Below are 15,000 nucleotides of genomic sequence, written 5' to 3'. Positions count from 1 at the left end.
TCAAAACTACACCCCTGCGAATCAAGATATCTTGTTTTGCATCCTACTTGGCGATCAAGCTACTGCGAGTGACACGAAGTACATTAGGGACTCTGTAAAGTGGTTTGACTTAGGAACGGCGTTCAATGTAGAAAACAAAACGAAAACAGATATTTGAATCACACAATCTTCAAAGATATCCGAATATGTGAAATCGCCCAACCTATGGTAGCATGGAAATACAGAAGCAAATTGATGCTGAATGTGTACGCGAGCACACATACTTTGCGAACGTGACAGAGACTTATAACATTTGCAATATGCTACGCTCAATTCAGCCTCATTATGCCACTACGGCGAAATATGTCAATATGTCACGTCTTCTATTGATTGACTTCTTTATCAGGCAGTTTCTTTCAACTTTAATGAAAAACTGTATAAGTTGAAGAACCCATACATTACGATGTGTCTATTTAACTAACTGTGCCTACACACAAGAACAACATACCAATAATTTAGTGCATATATATATATATATATATATATATATATATATGCATACATACATACATGCATAGACACACACACACACGCACAAAAGTGCACACATCTATATATGTATATTTACATATATGTAAACAAGGTGAGATGAATTGTCATTTAACCCGTAAACGTGGTTTCGAAAGAGATTTGTTAGCCAGATATCTGTGATTGTAGTCATATATTTTCATACAGACAAACATGTAAGCGAACGAGACAACAAACACATACATGCATATACATATAATAGATATGCAAAATAGTTGTATCGATATACATACACATATAAATATGCACATAAACAAACACCTAGAACATTTGAACTGATACACTATCTCAAAATACATTATCTTAAAATAAATTAATGCCAGTTCATTTCCCACCTAATCTCGATATATCGATGATCTGTGCTATTTAAGTATCCTGCCACAAATTCATCTGATGTTCTGCATTAGACTTGAAATGATCAGTCCAAGGTGAAAGTCCATTTACCTTTCAACTCTGTATGTCTTCTGACTTTGATATGCTTTATATATATATATATATATATATATATATATATATATATATATATATATATATACACGCACACACACAGACGTGTAAATGTTTGTCTGTGTATATATATATATATATAAACGCATATATATGCAAATATATATAAATACATTTATATCCATTTATATATTATATTATATATATTCTTTTATCGTTTACCTTTTACATGTTTCAGCCATTATAGTGTGGCCATGCTGGGGTACCGCTTTGAAACGCTAGTTTCCGGGTACGAAAACAAACCATAACCGGTAGACAAGCGGTGTTAGGGTACAAGCACACACACACACATACACATACGCACATACTCACATACGACGTGCTGCTTTGAACTTCAATCTAATATATCCATTCCCAAGGCTTTGATCAATCTGAAGCTACATTAGATGACATTAGCGAAGGGTACCACACAGTAGGACTGAACCTAGAAACATGTGGTCGAAAAAATCGACCCCAGGACTTATTCTTTGTAAGCCTATTACTTGACATCTCACTATCTTTTATCGAACCGCTAGTTTACGGGGTCGTAAACACACCAACATCAGCTGTCAAGCGATGGTGGGAGGACAAACACACACACAGAGGACAGGCTTCTTTCTGTTTCCGTCTACCAAATCCACTAAGAAGGGTTTTGGTCGGCATGATGCTATAGTAGAAGACACTTGCCCAAGGCGCCACGCAGTTGGACTGAACCAGGAAACATGTGGTCGGGAAGCAAGCCTCTTACCCCACAGCCAAGCCTGCGCCTATATATATAAATGTAATTTTATTATCCAATATTATTTATCTAAATCAAATTTTTCTGTTCTGTCCAAAATAATAACTCACTTATCCATTCGCACACAAATATATTTGTATATAGTTTTATATATACCTATGTTGTCCAAATCCACTCTTTATTACAGAGAAAGCAGTAATTTTGATAAGGAATCAATTGATAAGGCTTAAAGTTGAAAACATTATCATAGTATGCTAACAAAATCGATAACCTATAATCAGTACTTAAAAGCAACAGTTAACGTCACTATCTGATAAGGTTTTATCTACACTTGTTAATTGCTATGCAATAATAATAATAATAATTTTTAGTGTGGTACAAGGCTAACAATTTTGAGGGAAGGAGATTATCGATTATATCGACTCCAGTACTTGGTACGTATTTAATCTTCCCCACTCTTAACGAAAAGAAGAAAAAACAAGGACAGGCAAAGACGTCCTTGGAGGCATTGCAATTCGGAACTTCAAAGAGCCAGAGGAAATGTTCCGATGAATTTTTCCGAGGCTTTAACAATTCTACTCAAGCCCTATTCAAAATCTGTGGAGCCAGGTTGGAATATATATGGTTTCGGGCTAATGTTGCCGTAATTTAGCCCCAGGAGACATCGTCTCCAGTTGGCTATACGACATGATCTGTGTCCTTATATTTTCGAACAAGGGAATCTAGCACTCAAAGAATTCCTCTCTACATATAGCTATAATGTTCCCCCACTACTTCTGTTCGTGATCAGATGCACATATCGTCAGTCACTAAGGGACATGCTCAGCTGGTTAAGGTCAAACAACTGACATGAAAATCTGTGGTATTGAGCAGAATATTTCGGGGTCGATAATTTAAGTACCAGTGAAACACTGGGATCGACATAATCGACTAGTCCCTTTACCTCAAATGTCAGGCCTTCTTCCTTTAATAGAAATTATTATTATTATTATCATCATCATTATTATTATCATTATTATTATCATTATTAAGGCGGAGAGCTGGCAGAATCGTTAATGCGCCGGACGAAATGCTTAGCGTTATTTCGCCCGTCACTACGATCTGAGTTCAAATTCCCCCGAGGCCGACTTCACCTTTCATTCTTTCGGGGTCGATAAAATAAGTACTAATTGAACACTGGGGTTGATGAAGAAATGATTACTACTTTCATGGACGGCAATTTGGCACAACCATTCTATCAGTAAGCAAAATGACTTGTGATATTTGTTTCGGCTTTACACGTTCTGACTTCATTTAATGTCGGAGTTAACATTGCCTTTAATCATTTTGGACTCGATAAACATAGAGCAATAGTTAATAATTGGGAATATGAGTTCCATTAAGAACTTTCTCCCGTTAATTTTTATAGCTTTGTTCCTCAACAAGAAACAATTGTAATTAGTTTATTAGTTTTTATGGATATCATTTATTACCTTAAATATTTATCCCCGCAAACATGAGAATCTGGATCAGTCATTTCCAATAGAGTTTGTTTAATGCTTTTTATTCGTTCAACTGCTCACTCTTGGTTTCAAAAATATGGAAGGACATACAATGGCTCTTTCTCTGAAGATCATTGGAAGTAATAAGAAAAGTGAAGAGAGTACAATTGTGTATCCAGCTTAATTCAACATAGACGAGACCTGGTGATTATTCATCAAACATCTATTGTAGTCACTATTTCATTCACAGTTTTCTTTATTACAGCGGTTATTCTATATTTATGGGTCTAACTGCAGTGAATGATATCGTTGAATAATAAAAATTAATAGTTTGGCTTGGAAGACCGTTGAAAGCTTATATATACAACCTATCATAGTGTTTCTAACACTAAGATATAAGATGGCGAAGATGTACTTAAAAACATTGTCGACAATATTTTTATGTGTCAGCTGAATGTGCTCGTACCGTTACAAATATATGTAGTGTGTATGTGTGTATATATATATATATATATTTGTATATTTATATATATATATATATATATATATATTTGTATATTTATATATATATATATATATATATATATATATATATATAGAAACACATACACATTGATAAATGTGTGTTTATGTTTTCCTTTCAAAATAACATCAAAGAGTGACGGAGACGATAAATACAAACAAGTATTTAAAATTCAAAGATAAATGGGTAGACCACACATTTATAAACCAGTATTTTGTACGATACAGTATCAACTTCAAAATACAATTTTTGAGTAGTTAAAATTGATACACACCATTTTGTTTTTTTCTTTAATGCTGTTGTTTTATGCTGATCGCTGTCTATCTCTCTCCGTACACATACACATATATATACATTTACTTTATGTATAAATATAAAACAAAACATCATATATATATATATATATATATATATATATATATGTATATAAATATATGAGAGAGATAGTGAGAGAGAAATAGACATGAAAGTAAGAGATTCAAAGAATGAAAGCTAACCTAAGTGATTGAAGATGAGAGAACATTAAAGGCATTGCACTAGACAAAGTTACTGGAGGGGGGGGAGTAAAAAAACAAGAAGTGAAAGAGAAACGGGAGAGAACGTGAAACGGCAACACTAGTTGAATTTGATCGAGGTTGAACTATCGTAAATAATACTAAGGTATTCAGTGTGTGTGTGTGTGTTCGTATTCCGAAATCAATTCGATGACGGTAAATTAAAAATGATTGTAGCAACGAACCTCTCAACTAATTAAAAAAAAAAATAAAAGCATTATCACACACACGCATGTATATATATATATATATATATGTCTGTGTGTATATGTATGTATGTATATATATATATATATATATGTCTGTCTGTGTGTGTATATGTGTGTGTGTATATATATATATGTCTGTGTGTGTATATGTGTGTATGTATATATATATATGTCTGTGTGTATATGTATGTATGTATATATATATATATATATATATGTCTGTCTGTGTGTGTATATGTGTGTGTGTATATATATATATGTCTGTGTGTGTATATGTGTGTATGTATATATATATATGTCTGTGTGTGTATGTGTGTATGTATATATATATATGTCTGTGTGTGTATGTGTGTATGTATATATATATGTCTGTGTGTGTATATGTATGTATATATATATATGTCTGTGTGTGTATATGTATGTGTATACATATATATACATATATATATATATATATATGTCTGTGTGTGTATATTTATGTATATATATGTATATATGGGTTTGGAGAAAGACGAAACACCGCTGCTAATTCAGTTTGACATGCTGGTGGCTATTGATGGTGTTACGGGATCGAATTACATTTTTTAAATGAAAACTCAATCTCAAAGATAAGTGAGTTGAGGACAATTTACATTATTTCCCGGAAAATTGGATATCTACTGAAACAAAGTCATAATTACTTTCGTCTTTATTCTCTCCACACCGACAATGGTCACAGTGTAATTAATTCGTTTGAATTAACGCTCTGTAGAGTTGCAAGTTCTAGAATTTTCGCTTTGCTTTGAATGTATGGGATGCTGATGGAACATATACTGTTATCTTTATTATTTCTGGTTTGATTTAGAGTAGAAGAATTAGGAATATTTTGAGTGTATCTAAATACGTGTTATACCTACAGTTCAAATGTAACAAGAATTTAGCGCGAAATAAGGTGACGATCTGGCACAATTCTAAGTGAGTTTCTGACTACATTACCCATGTCTTCTGTTTGATTGCTTTCTTCTGGGTCGATAAATGTAGTACCAGTAATGTACCAAAACGGATTTAATGAACAGAACTTCACCCGTATGCGAGCTCTTATCTCTAAATTAGAAACTGCCAATATCACAAGTGGGGTGGATCAGCGGAATCATTAGAGCATTGGAAAAATATTTTGCCTACTTTTTCACACACTGAGTTCAAATCATGTCGATGTCAACTTTGATTTTTATGTCTACACTCTACGGGTTCGATAAAACAGAATACCAGTCAAGTACTGTAGTCGAGAATATCAGTTTAGTGGAGGCGCAAAGGCCCAGTGGTTAGAGTAGCGGACTCGCGGTCATAGGATCGCGGTTTCGATTCTCAGACCGGGCGTTGTGAGTGTTTATCGTGCGAAAACACCTAAAGCTCCACGAGGCTCCGGCAGGGGATGGTGGCGAACCCTGCTGTACTCTTTCACCACAACTTTCTCTCACTCTTTCTTCCTGTTTCTGTTGTACGTGTAATTCAAAGGGCCAGCCTTGTCACCCTGTGTCACGCTGAATATCCCCGAGAACTACGTTAAGGGTACACGTGTCTGTGGAGTGCCCAGCCACTTGCACGTTAATTTCACGAGCAGGCTGTTCCAATGATCGGATCAACTGGAACCCTCGACGTCGTAAGCGACGGAGTGCCAACAACAACAAAATATCAGTTTATCTCCTCTTGAAATTACTGTTTTATTTTTCTACATCAGAACCATTTCTTTTTCTGGTTGTGGTGGTGTTGATAATGATGATAGGACGTTTGTAACAGTGTTCTCAGAAACATTGGCATTTTTCCAAAAACTGAACACTTAAACTTCAACCCTGTAACTATGGGGCAGAAGAAATGTTTTCATAGAGATATTCTTCTATATATTAATGCTTGCAAACATTCGTTTTGCAATATGGCGGTCTCTGTTATAATAGGAGAAGAGGCGTTCATCAAACCATTGATAGTAGCGAGATTATAAGAAAAGTACATGGAGCTTAAAATGCGGGATAATTTTTAAAAAGTTCACACTGAAATAAACATACAGAATCATATAAACGCTCTCCCATTTTGATATTGTGTAAAATGTGAACCGTTCAGGTGAAGGAGTGGCTGTGTGGTAAGTAGCTTGCTTACCAACCACGTGGTTCCGGGTTCAGTCCCACTGCGTGGCACCTTGGCCAAGTGTCTTCTACTATAGCCTCGGGCCGACCAAAGCCTTGTGAGTGGATTTGGTAGACGGAAAGTGAAAGAGGCCTGTCGTATATATGTATATATGTGTATATGTTTGTGTGTCTGTGTTTGTTCCCCCAACATCGCTTGACAACCGATGCTGGTGTGTTTACGTCCCCGTAACTTAGCGGTTCCGCAGAAGAGACCGATAGAATAAGTACTAGGCTTAGAAAGAATGTCCTGGGGTCGATTTGCTCGACTAAAGGCGGTGCTCCAGCATGGCCGCAGTCAAATGACTGAAACACGTAAAAGAGTATAACCGTTGTATAAACTCCGTCGTTAATATATACAATAATATACAATACACGTATTGCCAGTTAATAAATAACTAATAATGTTATATACTTAATTACTTTAGTTCCTTCTGTATTATTCATAATATCTAAATAAAATAAGATGCACTTTCTAGTGTCAATATTCTCTGTATATTTTTCTCGTGACTGTTTCCGTCCATTTTAGTCGGATGGATCCAACCCTGAACAATTTGATTGCGAAGCAAGCCTTTTAATCATACCAACCCGTACATTCACCGTTTTATCCTGCGATAGCCGATATTACATTTCGTCATTTTACAGTCGATAAAATCACTATCCTTTATGTACTAATCTTGATTTAATAAATTATTCCTAACACCATGTGCTGACGCTAGAAATATACCGCCTCACTTGTATATCGATGTTATTATCACCGTTGTTGTATTTAACCCAGGTATTATATTATTAAACTTATTAACAATATTCTATTGCCAATTGTATTTTACTTTATTGTTGACGTTTATTTCTCTGTTGGCTTATAAATAATTACGGATTAGAGCAGTTTACTTTTATTGTAATAATGCATGAATAATCCGTCGAGTTTCTCTGATGACTATAGATTTTCCTTACTTTCAGATTCATGGTCGTGACTTTCAAAAAATATTCAACTGTCTGGTGTTGCTCAGTTTTATGATATATCTGACAAAATAAGCTTATTACCTAAGGTTCTCTAGCTCCGACTGGCCTGGTTACCTTTTGATGTAGGTATGTGTAAATCAACAATAATATCACACAGTAACAAGACATGAAAATTTTGAAAAATGATTGTTGTATCACGTTTCGATATTTTCCGGGCAATTCGCACGACCAGACGATGACGATTAACGTATATGAGATGATTTTCGAAGAAACGTAGTAGAACGGAAACGTTACAGACAGTGTGGAAACCACAATTCTTTTTATTGTAGGCACAAGGCTTGAAATTTTGGGAGACAGGGGTTAGTGAATTACATTGACTCCAGTGCTCAGGAGGTATAATGGTGACCGGTAATACAATCACAGGAAAAAGTCACAGTAATAAAGTTACAATTTTGGCTAGGAAAAATATCACAGGAAAAGAAATCACAATTAATTTATGGTGACCAGTAATAAAGACAGAAAAAAGTCAATTAATTTATGGGTTCCAGCCAAAACTCCCTAGGACAACCCCCTGCTCCCGACAAAACCCCTTCGACTTTATTACCGTGACATTTTTACCTGGATTCGGTATAATTTTCAACGAACCCGAAAAGAATGAAATACAAAGGAAATGATATGATAATAAGACAAACTTACCAAGAATCGTTGGTAGTATAAGTGAGGAATATATTTTTTGTCCCCTCCTTAAGTGATACACAACGTGAAACCAGTCGAATTTCTGACCTTCGAACTTCATATGGGAAAGCTTTTGGACCGTGGCTACAGTCCCGCGGTACCTCGCTAAGTCCATGAATGTTATCCTTAATTCGGAAGACGTTCATGTTGTCTTCCACTTCAATAATATAACGTCCAGTCAAATCCTTCCATTTATGGATGCTAGCAAATTCTTCGAGGAACCGGCACGGTTGTCTTTGTCTGTAAGCTTTTGTAGCTTCGTTATCTGAAGAACAAAAATAGCAAAACATATGAGCTAGATAAAAACAACTGTATTTTAGTAATTTTGATGTATATGAAAAAGAATGAGAGATAAGAAAAATGAGTTAACCTCGTGAAGTTATTTTGGTGTAAGTCTCCAGACCTAGATATGTCTATAAGTCGATTTTGCTGCTGTTGTTATTGAGGAGACGTAAAAACAATGGCGAATAAGTTGTGGTTATATCATGTTTGTTCATATATAGTGCATACTCAACCACATTGCCTGTCAGTATTTCCACTTTGAAAAAGGTAAGGTTACAGATGCAGCCGTGCTGGAGCACCGCCTTTAGACGAGCGAATTGACCTCAGGTCTTAGTCTTTGTAAGCCTAGCACTTATTCTATCGGTGTCTTATGCCAAACCGCTAAATACACCAACGTCGGTTGTGAAGCGATGGTAGGAGGACAAACACACACACACATGAGGCTATGGTAGAAGACACTTGCCCAAGGTGCCAGGCAGTGAGACTGAACCCGGAACCATGTGGTTGGGAAACACGCTTCTTACCACACAGCACTCCTGCGCCTACACACTCACACACGTGTCTAACTGGATTCAGCGTTAGTTTTTCATAATGTTTTATAGAAACCCCCAGGAAATGCATTAACCGATGAACCATAAGGCTAAATGAGACAAAGTTAATTACACGATATATCATTAGACATATAATAAATCTGCCACTCATTACACAAAAATATAATTGCGTAATCAGTAGCGAAGACAGTACACACACACACACACACAGACACGCACACACACGTGTGTGCGCATGCATATTATATCACTTGATATAATATGCAATTTCCCACACACACTGATTAATATGATGATATCTGTGCATTCATTATGACTCAACGAATGAAAAGCTAATCTGGTTTGGATTAGTTTTTGTATTTCTTACATACATATACGTCCCCATACACATAGTTACTCCCACTCATACACAAATACTAGATAATACTAGATTCAGTCGGCCTAAAGAGATACCAAAAGCTAAAGCACCATAAAATCGTTTGTGGGTGATTTTGACAAAGTTTATTGATATTTGTATACTTAGTATTGCAAAGGTTCGGATCACCCAGCTCATATTTTCCCCTATAAATATTGATCAGCTGATGTTTCAGGTAGGGATTCGATCAAACATAAGGATCTCGAAGTTTATGGACATTGCTCAGTCTTTCTGATTAATTAAATAAATCGATCATGGTAATCTTAACGCATATATTTATATTCTAAATATGCTCCAAAATTGTCGAGTTATATAAATGACGGACAAAACGCTCTCCGAACAAAGATGAATTTTTAATTCTGATCTATTTTGTGGCCATGAAAGAAAGTAAAATTATTTCTTGTATTTTGCCTTAGTAAAACTATCACTGCAACCACTATGGCATAGGAAATCCTGAATAATCAGTCAGTAACCTGGTATATTATCTATCGTACTGTTTCGGGGCATTATTATATAAAGCCGTTTTCTTAACGGATTATTATTTTACATTCAAAATTGTGTTGAGCAAAAATGGTGGACAACTGCGGAAGTGGAAAGAGCCGCGTGCGAGAGTAGGCTGTGTGTGTGTATGTATATGTGACCATATCAATGTTTATGTCAATTTTAGGTATTACGAAATGAGAAAGTGATTAGATAAGCATGCCGTGAGTGTAGAGTATGGGTGCAGTATGAAAAGAAGAGCAGAAGGAGAAAGTGTGAAAATGGATTAAAATAATGAGGTGGTTGGAGACAGACATATAGAAAGATAGATACTTTACATATCTCTTTATTAAATCAGGTTTATTCTTTTAATAAATTTTCTATCATACATAGTTACACACATATACTTGTACACACAAACGTGAGCACACATTGGCCTCTAATCAATCATTACATTTTATGTATGTGTGCATATAAGTGTGTATGTATGTACGTAATGTTTATATATATATATATATATATATATATATATATATATCCTCAGACACACACATGCGTGTTACATACACGCACATACATTCATATCTTCAGGAATGCTTAACTCAGCGCTAAAGTAGTTTCTTTTTCTCATTCTCATTCCCAATTCTTCCTTCCTCCGTCACTCTATTGCTAGTCCGCTTCTCTTTAACTTCTTTCTTTTTCTCTCACTCTATCTCTCTCTCTCTCTCTCTCTCTCTATCTCTCTCTCTCTCTCTATTTATTTCACTTTATCATGTGTATGTTGTATTCTGTCCTACTCTTGTACTGGCCTTCTAAAGGTACTGCTAAGACGTCAAGTATTGTGCGTGTTGACAGCACGCATTAGTGATGACATCCGCATCAATGCAGCTAATGGCTTCCTGTCAGGACAGTGACTTCTCTTGCTTCGTGATGAAGGGTGCAGTACACAATTTGTTATAGGCATGCCACCCACAGTAACCTTTACTTCCCGTTCTCAGACATGGCTCCATTCTTTACAATTGTAAAGACTACAAAAGTCGTGGCTATAGACGTATACGCGCAAACATATACCAAGCGTGTAAATGTATACACAAATTATATACATACATACATAGACACAGACACAAAAATTACACACATATATGCATACATACATGAACTATATCTATATCTACACAAACATATATATACATATATAGCTATATATACACACACATACATGCTTAAACTTTATATATGTATATATGTATGTATAGACACACATATATAGATATAATATATACATAGGCATAATATATATATATATATATATGTACATACATAAACTATATATATATATATATATATATATATATATATATATATATATATAATGTGAGGTCGCTCTTGAGCTCTACTGGTAACATGTAACCCAGTACAACCTGTTGCATGGTCGTATTGCCAGCGACTAAACTAAACTGGCAACCTCAACAAGCTTGCTTGGTGAGAACAGTGATTGTTGGACACTCTGCAGGACAAAAATAAGACCTGTCAAAGGGTGGAAGAGATCATGAGTATGCAACGTCCATTCACAATATGTCCACATATGTATGTATACACACACACACACACACACACACATATATATATATATATATATATATATATATATATATTTATTTATATTTTAAAAAAATATATTTTTTATTTTCATTTATATTTAAAAGTTTTTAAAATTTTAAATTTCACATCTTTTTTATATGTGTACATATGTATATATTGTTTGTATGTGTGTATGGGACAGATGAGGCTCGTTAGGCGTGGTGAAGAGAACTCTTCTAGGAGGACACTCTGACAGTCCCCTAAATTGGCTGCACTATGAAAACTTTGCATGTGTGATGGGGTAGATTGGCTCCTCTTTTGAAAGGAAGCCGTGATTAGGACACCAATATAGGAGAATAAAACCCTGAATTTAAATTAACTTACCACTACTGGCTTGTAGTCTCCTTTTGACGAAAGCCAAGTAGAAGGTACTCCAATATAAAATCTGAAGTCAACTTAATACTAGTTATCTTGCTATTCTTATCACTGGAATCTACTCTTTTGAACCAGAGAGTGGCAAAAGTGTTGTACAAGTATTTGTCACTGAAATCCAGTGAGGTACAGATGTCCCCAACAAAATACCATGATTATACAATCATCACTTTTCAAAAGTCCTATGACAATATGGGCGTGGCAACGTATGCAAACATATTTTGTAAGCATTTTTAAGGAGCTACACAGAAACATGTAAGCTCAGATAGACTTTAATGGTGAGCTATCACACAAATTTCCGGCGTACAGCGGTGTCAAACAGGGATATTTTCCTGTCCCTACGCTTTTCTCTATTTATTATGCTGGTACGCTTTCAAGGATTGCAACAGGGGAATCGGAATAAGATTTCGGACATATGGTCGCATTTTTTTATTTTAGCCGGTTTATCTGTAAAGCAAAGACTTTCAAATCATTTGTCAGAAAATTGGGCTTACTGTAAAAAAGGTGCTTTGACGATCGCTCATCTCTCTTTCTAATAACATGTCCAACCCATTTCATTTGAGATGGTGCTGATTTGTTGGCACACTCAGGGGAGGATATGCAACATATAATGGACAGATTTTCCACTGCATGTGAACATATCGGACTCGCAATTAGTCTTGGGAAAACTGAACTAATATTTACTCCCGCGCCAGTACAAACATATTCTGAATCAAACATTTTCGTAAACTTTTGTTTACCTTGGAAGTACACTATCAAGAGATGGTGGTCTTGATGCAGAAATATACTATCGAAATGTCCAGGTAGGTAATAATCTCTTGCAACTTGTGTCATACATCACAAAACTTGTTGGACAATATCTGGACTTAAAAGACATGCTAGTTCACAAAACAAAGCATTCCTTCAGAATCAGATTTCAACAGGCAAAGATGTAGAAACTTGCATAGCTGTCACTTGTGTTTTAAACTTTATCAGTCAGCAGCTGGTCTTAAAAATCATCTAAGGGCTCATCGACGGAGAAATTGTCCTGTGGTGTGTGCGTTGATGGGACGGCTATCATCTGTCACGATAAAGCGTGTTTGTGTGTGTGTGATGGTGGGACCGCCATCAACTGTCATGATGAAGCATATATATATATATATATGTATATATATATATACATAAACTATGTATGTATATACAAACACTTACATAATATAGATATATATAAACATACATAAACTATATATATATATAGTGAGAGAGGGGGGAGAGATACATATATTATATATATATATATATATATATATATATATATATACACACATACATAAAAATATATATATTCATAAGGTTGTGTGTGTGTGTGTGTGTATCAATGCATAAAATGAACAAAACGGTCAAAAATAGATCACTGATCCTCGTTAGGACATTCGATGTCAGTATGTCTGTTTGTCTATCCATCTATCTATTGCTTGTTCGATTTGCCCCCCCCCCCCCAATACTTCTTTCTTTCCATCTTCCTCTCCCTCTCTAATCCACGTATTGTTTATCTGTCTCTTTCCATGGTCTTCTCTTCACAAATCTACGCGAGCGATTGTATACTCGTACACAATGAGATGATTACATTTACTGATTGACATATAGATATAAAGTTTGCAATATGAATAACTAGATTAAGCGAAAAATAGAACAGGTATAGCGAATCAGTGTGTCTATGCGTGTGCAATGCGTGTATATGTAAATGTAATGGATGGTCATAGAATAATAGAGTAGGAAGCATTAATGGATGAATTCTCACGATCACACCTGAGATATATATATATATATATAATTACACACTCACACACACACACACACACTCGCATATATATATATGTACATATAGTATATATAATATATATAATACATACATATATTATGTATATACATATATATTTTATATATAAATATATACGTATATTATATAGATATATATATATATTTATATATTTATCATATATATGAGGAGAGAGAAAGAGATACTGAGAGTGAGAGAGATGTACAGACACTCACACGTGCGTGTGTGCGTGTGTGCGTGTGTGTGTGTGTGTGTGTGTGTGTGTGTGTGTGTGTGCATGAGTTGCTTTGATGTTTATAGTGAAACAATATGAATGAAACACAATCTAAAGACACAACAAGAGAAAAAAAACGTGTATACGTTTGTCTCTAATGTAAGCTAGCAATGTAACCATGTTGTTCTGTTGTTCTGAACGACGGTCGGTCTGACTTATATCTATGGTGTTTGATACAACATTATGGATTACCTGTCTCTATAAAAAATTGATCTCCGAACAACAGTCAAAGGCATACTACTGTTCATTCGTTCATTCGTTCCACGTGTATGAAAAAATCAGAAGAGATCCTGTTAAGATTCACGTATTAATTGTTCGTTCGTGAGTCTACCTGATGTTTAAATGAAAAGCTGCATAGTCAACGCAATGTGATATTGAAATTGACTTTACATTAGCTATTCTCACCGCTAAGAGTGTAAAGCACTGGATTGACTTATAACAAGTCGAATCAAATTGAAGATGAGTCAACTAAGTTCTAAAGTAGAATATACAATGCATTGTTCTGTGAAATTGCTCATCCGGTGAGCAGAAATAAGAAATAAAATTAACAGTACTATTCCAAATACGCGTGCTTATAAATCTCACTATATAATTCATTTATTTCATGTAGTGTCTCATCTAGGAAAAGCTGTAAGTCGTTTTTTGTTTTCTATGTAGCGTTGTGTGTGGGTGAAGAGAAGCGTGTTGAAACTTAGGATTCTCTGATAAGTTAATAAGTTAAATGAAACAGACTGTTTCAGCCAAGAGAATGAA

The 15,000-nt window shown here is 35.1% G+C and overlaps 1 protein-coding gene across 1 annotated transcript in view; it reads right to left on the bottom strand.

Annotated features, from left to right (window-relative positions):
- Window positions 1-15,000, bottom strand: part of LOC106873667 (uncharacterized) — a 673,033-nt gene that overhangs the window by 23,283 nt on the left and 634,750 nt on the right. The window contains exon 7 of the mRNA XM_089362059.1: window positions 8,375-8,753. Coding sequence (XP_089218185.1) covers window positions 8,375-8,753 — 379 coding nt within the window. The remainder of the gene's footprint in view (window positions 1-8,374; window positions 8,754-15,000) is intronic.

The sequence above is a fragment of the Octopus bimaculoides genome, chromosome 13 (assembly GCF_046866305.1).
Source record: "Octopus bimaculoides isolate indiv1 chromosome 13, ASM4686630v1, whole genome shotgun sequence".
Classification (NCBI taxonomy): domain Eukaryota; kingdom Metazoa; phylum Mollusca; class Cephalopoda; order Octopoda; family Octopodidae; genus Octopus; species Octopus bimaculoides.
The sequence above is the reverse complement of the archived record's forward strand: the minus strand, read 5'-3'. Positions and strand labels throughout refer to the sequence as shown.